Below are 9,312 nucleotides of genomic sequence, written 5' to 3'. Positions count from 1 at the left end.
TAAACCTAGGGGGTTAGCTAACAATAGACGGCGAGCAAAATGTCCTTTGGGGAGTTTTGTTCAGATTGGGGAACTTCTTGCTTCCTGAGAGACAGGGGGCCTGGGAGCCCCTCAGGTCTTCTGGGCAACCTGCAGGGCCCCGAGGGGACACCCGGGGGCGGGGGACTTGTGCCCTCACACTCTCCCTGCTCCGTGTGCACTCACGCCACACCAAGCAGGACCCAGACCAGTCGCGGCCCCCTTGGCTACCATCCATCCTCACTACAGGATTGCTTCCTTACAGGAACGCTTGCCGGAATGTTCTGTGCATGTTCATCTGGCTCCAGGCTGTGCTCGGAGGGAGGTCTGCTGAGCTGTGCCGGTGGCGGCAGATCTGGGGCTGTGTCATTCCAGGGGACGCCACAGTGGGTCCGGCTTTGCCTCGGGGTCACCTTGTGTGTCTGTGAGGTTCCAGGCGCCGTGTTTTAGTGGCAAGGGCCTTGCAGCCCCCAGCAGGAACTGGCGAGGGACGTGGACGTTTGCTTGTTGGTTTGCTCATTAGATTTTCTGAGCGTCTAGTAAGCACCAGCTCCGTGTGGGCAAAGATCAGCATGTGAGGGCAGGGGTCTGACTGAAACCCAGATGGCGGGGTCTCATTGAGTGCTGAGAGACAGCCCAGGGGCTCCTGTTCAACTGCCAGCTGAAACAAGAGAGCGAGAACCCTGCCTGGGGATGAGAACAAGACCCCCCCGGCACCTGGGGGGCTCAGTCGTTAGGCGTCTGCCTTCGGCTCAGGTCATGAACCCGGGGTCTTGGGATCGAGTCCCGCTTCGGGCTCCCTGCTCGGCAGGGAGCCTGCTTCTCCCTCTGCCTGTCCCCCTGCTTGTGCTCTCACTCAAATAAATAAATAAAATCTTAAAAAAAAAAAGCTTCCCTGGGGTGTGGGCCTCGGGGTCCCTGTGTGAGTCAGCTGCTGCTGCTGCTCCCCAAGGGGCCTATCAGAGTTGACAGGTCGGGGTGGCTGGGGCTGAGCTGAAGGGTCTTGCCCTGGTTCTGGGCCTGGCTGGGCCTTCCCCAGGGGCTTCCTAGGGCAGCGCAAGGCCCCCACATGGCTCATCATCCTGAAGCAAGTGGGGAAGGTGGGAGCCGAGAGGCCCAGGCACCCGTGGTCTGCACCTCAGAAGCTGGGCCTCGGGCTGCGACTGGCAGCCTCTCAGCACCGTGGGAGAAGGCCCAACGGGGCAAAGGGCCAGTGCCCTCGCGTGTGGGTGCATGTGTGTGCGTGCATGCACACGCGTGTGCCCCCCTTCACGTGCAGCACGGTGGGCTCCGCGCTTCCCGACTCTGGCACCTGGCCTCCCCCCCCCCTTCCCCGTCTCTACACAGTCACTCCCTTCATAAATTCAGCCTGGACCTGGTTTCCATGGAGTTCTGATAAAAACTGGAATTCAAATCATAGTTGGGGCAGTGGGAGGAGGGGGAGGGTATAGGGGGAGCTTGTCCCGTGCTCAGGCTCCAGCAGCAAGCCCAGGCTGACAGCTGTGTTTTCCTTCGAGTGTATGTTTAAATGTATAGAATTCCCTCCCAAACCCTCCTCCTGTTGCGATGGTAATAGGCCAGGATGCCTCCAGGAGAGCCGGGAGGGTGGATTCCTCTCCTGTGCGCAGGGGCAACGGGGATCCAGGCTCAGGAAACTTGCAGGAGGGGCTTGTCTAGGGCTCTGGACTCATGGGAAAGTGGCACGGACCTGTGGTTAGGGTTGCAGACTGCCTGTCCACTGTTCCCCAACTTTTCTCTCCTTGGCTGGCCTGAATTCTACCATTAGCGTTTCATTCCTTTGGATATTCTTGTGTGATATCAGTGCACCTATTGGAGCTGGCCAGTGAGCCCCTCACCCTGGGAGTGAAGGGGAGTCCTGAGACTCCCCTGCTGACGAGGGGCAGAGTTGGGAGCCTCCGGAGCCTCACACCTCCTCCCTGTGCCAATCAGAATATGGAGAAGCAAGTCAGCTTTGAGAAAGCCAGGACTTGAGGAGCAGTTAGCAGGTGAACGAGTGAGTGAGTGACTGACCAAAGGGAAGGGCAGGCCTGGGCCTCTGCACCCAGCAGCTGAATCAGTGAGTGAGTGAATGAATGAAGGGAAGGGCAGGCCTGGGCCTCTGCACCCAGCAGCTGAATCAGTGAGTGAGTGAATGAATGAAGGGAAGGGCAGGCCTGGGCCTCTGCACCCAGCAGCTGAATCAATGAGTGAGTGAATGAATGAAGGGAAGGGCAGGCCTGGGCCTCTGCACCCAGCAGCTGAATCAATGAGTGAGTGAATGAATGGATGAGTGAAGTGTGGGCGTGGGACTCTGCAAGAGAAGCTGTTGCAGGCGCAGGCCCCCGCGTCCTGGAGCTTCTGCGCGTGCACACGGGGTGGGCTGGGCCTGGCAAACTGGCCTCCAGGTGTGCAGTGGTTCTGAGGCTCGCTGGCCCCTCCGGCCGAGGACGCTCGAGGAGGCGGGACAGAGGGCCCTCCCTGCAGCCCCAGAGTCCGGGACGATGCTGCTCGTCCCCCAGTCTAGACTCTGTGGGGACGCTGCCAGCGAGAGGTGAAGGTCTAGAAGGGGAGGCCGGAGAGGAGACAAGGGGAGCAGCTGTGTTAGGGGACGAGTTCCCAAGTGTCCCCCCCAACCGCTGACCCCTGGCGGGAAGCCGACTTCCTTCCCTCAATTTTCTGGGCTGGCTGGAGGGGCCAGAGTCCACCACTCACAGGACCGCGCAGGCCCGTCATGAGGCCTCCTCTGTGCCCAGCCCACGGAGCGGGAAACGGGCTCAGGGCGGGCAGGGTGTTGGTCACACAGCCAGTGTGGACCCGGGTCTCCCTGACTCCAGGCCTCAAGGGGATGCCATGGCGTATGGGGTCTTCTGCACCAGTTCCTTCATCTTCTGCTGCTTTCTGATGTTCCAGTGGGGGCAGGACCTGAGTTGGGGAGATCGGGGTCCCTAGTCCCCCAGCCTTTGGGAGACGTGACCAAAGCCCGCGTGGTTTGGGTACAAGGGTCCCAGAGGAGGGCTGTCTGCCGCACCTGTAAATGCCTGCTGAATAAATGCGTGAGTGAACGAACGGGTGCAAGCAGGCCCCCCGGCCCCCGACAGAAGACACCAACCGCGGGGGCCACAGTCTCCTTTATTGAGAGACTCAGGGCTTTGTTCTTGCCGACGGCGGGATGTCACGGTGAGGGCTGGGGGCATGTCTGTGTGAGCGACATGAAGGGCTTTCAGCATCACTACTGACCAGCCACGCAGGCAGCTGGCTGCTGAGACCGGCTTGGGGGGGGCACAGGGGGACGCGGCCAGCCGCTGACTCTACGGGGCTGTGCATCTCTGACTGCACAGAGTGCGCACAGGGGAACATGGGGACCACAACAGTAAAATGGGCTGGGGGCCGCAGTACAGACCCTTGCCCAGCTGCGTCTAGGAGGCCCTGGGTTAGTGGGGGTCCCCATCCCTAGTTGATCTGCCCCCACCCCAGGGAACCGTCTCTTCTGTCCATTCCGGGCTGGGCCCTCCAGGACCGGCACCATCAGCCCCGCTGAGGGGGCTGAACGACCACGCGCACTCGTCAGGGGGCAGAACCGAGGCTCCGAGGATCAGGTGTACCCAAGGTGCCGGCGGCGGGGGGGTGGTGTCTGAGGGCGTGTCAGGAGGAGTCTAGGCCCTTGCTCTGATGCCCACTGCCTGGGCCTGGCCTCAGCCCTTGCCGAACTGATGCCCACTTGCTGCCTGCCCGGCAGGGCCCAGCAGTCCTACTCACCCGCCCAGAGCAGGTGCCTGTGTGTGAGATCTGGGCGGGCCTCATCCCCCGTGCGGGTGGCCCCCAGGTCATGGGAGGGTTGCCTGGCCACGGACTGGCGGTGGGCCGACTGCCCGGGAAAGGTCCTGTGGCTTGGAGAATGATCCTGTGGGGTTCACGTAGGGGGCCCTGACCCAAAGCCACCGTGGAGACTGGACTCTCCAACTTGTCATTTTTATGGGTGCGGGATCGAGTCCTGGTGCCCTGGGACTCAGACCAGGCCTCCTGCGTCGAGAGTCAGTGCGGCTCACAGCCATCGGCCTGTCTGACAGTCTCCCTTCAGGACGGTGAGAACCTACTTTAAAAAAACCTTGCATTTCATTTTCCGGGCCCTTCTGCCACTCCCAGTCAGCTTATCCAGGGCAGCTCATCTGGGATCTGCTTCCCCTGGCTCAGGGGACCTTCTAGGGCCAAGACCAGGACAGGCCATCCTGTCTGGAGACCGGCTCTTACAGATCAAGGAGGCGCCTGCCTTTCTGGGTGCCCAGGGCTCGGTGTGACCTACGACCTGCGGGCTCTGCCTGCGCCCAGGCTCCTCCTCCTCACCTGTGGCTGAGTCCCTGCAAATGGCACCTCTGTGGGACCCGGCCATCGCCTCTGCCCTTCAGGGAGCCCCCCTTCTCATCAGGAAGCTCACCCGCGCAGCGGGAGCGAGAGTGCCCACGGGGACGTCCCCGGCCTGGCTTGGGCCGCTGGGTGGGTGTGAGGACGCAGGACTCCGCTGGCCTGGCCTCTGCCAAGCACGAGGACCTCCCGGCCAAGCCCCCGGTGGCCGGTGTCCCTGCAGAGCCTGGTCGTCTTGGCGCGAGGAGGAGGGAGAGGCCTGGGTCTGGCCGGTGCCTGACCCAGCCGACCCCCGGGCTGTCCTTCGGGGCACATCAAAGCTTCCCGGGAGGCTGGATGCCCTCGAGGGCCCCGCCAGCGGACTCCGCCCAGCGCCCCCGCCTCTCGAGGCCCCCCCGCCTCCCCTCGACCGCGGGGTCCCCCCCCCGCCTCCCCTCGACCGCGGGGCCCCCCCGCCTCCCCTCGACCGCCCAGCCAGGCCTGTGCCTTTCATTTCTGTCCTCTCTGAACACCAGTGGTGTGGGAACAAAGAAGTCTGCCTTTCACCCACCACTCATTTCTCCTCATTAAAGGCCCTTTCTGGATCGGGAGAGGAGCAATCTCTCCCCGGCTTTCAAAGAGGCCCCGAGGGAGGGGTGGGGCGGGCTGAGGGAGACGCTGAGAGAAATGGGGGCCCCTGGGGGTGGGCGCCAGGTCTGAGGCCTCTGCGGAGCCCCATTCCTGCCCCGGGGCTGGGGGGGCCGCGGGGGGGGGTGGAGGCCAAGCGGCGCCGCCCCCTCCTCGGGGCCCCGCCCGGCTCTAATACAGTGTCTCCCGAGTGACGTTGCTGGAGAAGGTGTGGTTGCTGGACACGCTGTTGGTCTTCCTGGAGAAGGCCGGCCTCTCCCTCCTGCGCCCCCACAAGGGACAGAGGCCGGCCAGGGTGGACAGAAAGGCCTGGCGGAAGTTGGCGGAGACCAGGTTGTAGAGGATGGGGTTGATGGTGGAGCTGACATAGAAGAGCGTGTTGGTCAGCATGTACAAGTAGTGGTAGAAGTCGTACAGGAATCTGGGGGGCAAGGGAGAGGCGCTCAGACCGCGTGGACCCCACAGCCGCCCACACCGTGGGCTTGGGACAAAAATTGTAAAAACTACTTGTAAATTTTTTGACATGGGGATGTTTCACAAATTCCAGGTTCTGGCTTCTCTGGAGAAGTTGGAAGTTCTACCCACACTCCCACTGGCACCAGTCTGCGGAGCTGGGTTGTGGTTGCCCTGCTGGGCCTGTCTCCACCTCTCCCTGCAGGACCCCTGGCCTGCCCTGTGCAGCCTGGCACGCCAGGGCTGCAGGGAGCGGCTGGTCCCCGGCCTCCACCGAACAGCCCGGGCAGGAACCCCTTCCTTGCCTCCTGGGCAGCTGCGTACCTCGCCCTCAGCTTGCTTGCCTCCACTCACAGGGATCTCTCTCCCTCACCAGGCAGCTCACTTTACCAGCAGGCAGCCCTGAGTATCAGAAACCCTTCCCCTGGGGCTGTGCTCTGCTACGTGCACCTTCTCCTCTGTGCTAGATCCGCCCTCCCCAGTGGTTCCTCGGCACTGAGAAGAACCTGGGAGCCCAGGCTCTGGGCTGTGCAGAAAAAAGCTCCCATGGTGGGCCCAGGGCTGCCCTCTCACAAAGGGCCTCCTGGCCAGGCTGGCCTTGCCACTGTCTGGGAGCTTGGATTTCAGGGATTCACCGTTCCCTGAGAGGAGGGGCTCCCTCGGCGTAAACTGTTTGTGCAAACAACATGGTTGATGCCGAGCAGTTCCTTCCCCCTGGGAGTCTCAAATTCAGGCGCTCGCCAGCCAGGGGTGCTTACATGACTGGCCCCTAGCAGAGGCCCTGGGCGCCAGGCCTCTGGAGAGCTTCCCGGGAGACAACATTTCTCACGTGGCCTCAGCTCGTTCTGGGGCAATTAGCCCGGGGAGGGGGTTCTGGAAGCCGTGCCTGGTCTCCCAGACTCCTCCACAGGCTTTTCCTTTTACTGATTTTGCTGTGTGTCCTCGGGCTGCGATAGGGCACAGCGTGGGTGTGGCTCTCCCTGAGTCCAGGGAGTGTGCCTAGCGACTCCCCCAGCCTGGGGGTGGTCTAGGATGCCCAGACAGCTGCTATCACCCCCACCAAATCCAGCAGAACCAGCCCTTCCTTGTCACTCTCCAGATGTCTCTAAACTTGTCTCGTTCCCACTCTCTTAGGGGCTGCTTTCCTTTTCCGCTGTAACCTGCCCCGTGGCGTCTGTCCCTCTGTGGCCTTCTTCCTTCTCCAGCCCATTCACGGACACACCACGAACCTGTGGGGACCCCTGACCTGTACCCTTGCCCTGAGCTGCTCTGGTCAGCGCCCCCACCTCCCATGACAACCTGTTTTGGGGAGCTTCTCCCAGCCTGAGCCTCCCCCCTCTGTCCCAGGCTCCTGGTACTCACGGGGTCCACTGCTTATCGGAAATGTAGCAGAACATGAGGCGCCGCACGTGGTAGGGCAGCCAGCAGACCACGAAGGCGATGACCACAGCCCCTAAGACACAGAGAGACATGGGTCCTGTTCTCTGCATAGGCACTTAAAACACTGTTAAAATGTCAGTGCTGGGGCGCCTGGGTGGCTCAGTCATCAAGCGTCTGCCTTCGGCTCAGGTCATGATCCCAGGGTCCTGGGATCGAGCCCCGCACCAGGCTCCCTGCTCGGGGGGAAGCCTGCTTCTCCCTCTCTCACTCCCCCTGCTTGTGTTCCTTCTCTCGCTGTGTCTCTCTCTGTCAAATAAATAAATAAAATCTTAAAAAAAAAGTCAGTGCTACCCACAATTACAGACTCCATGCAACCTCTCTCAAAATGCTGATGACGTTTTTTGCTGAAATAGAAAAACCCACCTTAAGATTCATGTGGAGTCTTGAGGGGCCCCTGAAACAATCTTGAGAAAGAAGGACGAAGATGGAGGACTCTCATGTCCTGATTTCAAAACTTACCACCAAGCTGCAGTGTGACGTTGGCCTAAAGACAGACATAGAGACCATGGGACAGAGAACCCAGAAATAACCCTCACAGGTGTGGGCCCATGATTTCCTAGAAGGCTGCCCAGACCATTGTCCTGGAAACAATACTGGGAAAATGGGACAGCCACGTGCAAAAGAAGGAAGCTGGACTCCTACCTCACACCTTATACAGAATTAGCTCAAAATGGATCAAAGATCTAAATGGAGGAGCTAAGAGTACAAAATTCTTAGAGGAAGATGACGGGCACCGACTTGACATCACACATCTGATCAGGGGTTAATATCCAGGACACACAGAAAATGAAAATTCAACAGCAAAAATCAAACAACCCAATTACACATTTAAAAAATGGGCAAAGGACTTGAACAGACATTTCTCCAAAGAAGATACACAAACGGTTAATCAGCACATGAAAAAGGGCTCAACATCACTCATCATGTGATAAATGCAGACCAAAACCACACTAGGATACCATCTCACACCCTGGATGACTACTGTAAAACAAACAAACAAACCCCAAATCCTGAGAAAATAGTGATTTTTGGTGCAGATGTGGAGAAATGAGAAGCTTCCTGCACGGTTGGTGGGAATGCAAAATTGTATATCCACTTTGGGAAACAGTATGGCAATTCTTCAAAAAATTAAAAGTAGAATTACCATATGATCCAGCAATTCTACTCCTGAGTATAGTTCCCAAAGCATTGAAAGCAGGGACTCAACCAGATGTTTGTATGCCCGTAGCACTGTTCACGATGGCCAAACGGCAGAAGCAACCCCGGTGTCCGCCCACCCATGATGGATAAATACAGTCTATCCAGACTCTGGAGTATACTCAGCCTTAAGAAGAAAGGACATTCTGACACCTGCCGCGACGTGGATGAACCTTAAGGACATCATGCTCAGGGACATAAGCCAGGCACAAACAGACGATCCCACTTGCCTGAGGCCCCTAGAGTAGCCCATAGAGACAGCGAGGAGGGGGTGGTTGTCAGGCGCTGGGAAGAGTGGCTTGGGAGTTAGTGTTTCATGGGGACAGAGTTTCAGTTGTGTAAGATGAAAAGGTTCTGGAGACTGATGGTATGAATGTGCGTAATACCACCGAATGGACACTTAAAAAGGGTCAAGATCGTAAATTGTATGCTAAGTGCATTTTACCGCAGTGAAAAAGAAAGCAATAAAAAGGCCAATCACTTGGGAAAACCTGGGGCTGGCTGGGCAGTCCTGGTGCAGAGAGAAGCTCGTCCCTGAGACGGTGCATCCTCATCTTGGGACATGGGGGGAACCTGCAGGAGGAGCTTGGTTTTGGGGCCCTGGCCCCTTGGCAGCTGCCCTGACTCCACAGGCCCAGGAGACCCAGCCTGCGGGAGGCCCCACGATGGGAGGCTTCCTGCTTGGCGCAGTAGGAGATGGCTTGGTGGCAGGGGATGTTCCAGGAAGCCTGTCCCTGACACAGCAAAAGCAAAGGCTGTGACCCTGACCCCTGAACACAGCCTGTTGGCCACTGGCCATGAGGCTACTGTGGCCCAAGGAACGCTCTTAGCAATACTATTATAATGATTAATGCTGAAATGGCAAGACTTTGGAAATACTAGACTAAATTAATTATTTAAATGAATTTTATCTATTTCTTTTTACTTTTAAAAACGTGGTTACTAGGGGCGCCTGGGTGGCTCAGTCATTGGGTGACTGCCTTCGGCTCAGGTCAGGATCCCGGGGTCCTGGGATCGAGCCCCGCATCGGGCTCCCTGCTCAGCCGGGAGCCTGCTTCTCCCTCTCCCACTCCCCCTGCTTGTGTTCCCTCTCTCACTGTGCCTCTGTCTGTCAAATAAATAAATAAAATCTTTAAAAAAAACAAAAACGTGGTTACTAGACCATTTAACATTATGTGCGGCGCCTGTGTCATATTCTTGTTGGATAGTGCTGCTCTG

At 58.6% G+C, this 9,312-nt stretch overlaps 1 protein-coding gene across 1 annotated transcript in view; it reads right to left on the bottom strand.

The window, feature by feature from the left end:
* Positions 1-5,175: 5,175 nt before the first annotated feature.
* The window catches only part of NTSR1 (neurotensin receptor 1), a 44,297-nt gene continuing 40,160 nt past the window's right edge, over positions 5,176-9,312 (bottom strand). Inside the window, exons 3-4 of the mRNA XM_028091137.1 lie at positions 6,820-6,910; positions 5,176-5,425 (exon numbers count right to left, since the gene is read on the bottom strand). Coding sequence (XP_027946938.1) covers positions 5,176-5,425; positions 6,820-6,910 — 341 coding nt within the window. The remainder of the gene's footprint in view (positions 5,426-6,819; positions 6,911-9,312) is intronic.

The sequence above is a fragment of the Eumetopias jubatus genome, unplaced genomic scaffold (assembly GCF_037043125.1).
Source record: "Eumetopias jubatus isolate StellerSeaLion01/CBP00866 unplaced genomic scaffold, mEumJub1_p1.0 scaffold_9, whole genome shotgun sequence".
NCBI lineage: Eukaryota > Metazoa > Chordata > Mammalia > Carnivora > Otariidae > Eumetopias > Eumetopias jubatus.
This window is presented reverse-complemented; position numbering and strand designations above follow the sequence as displayed.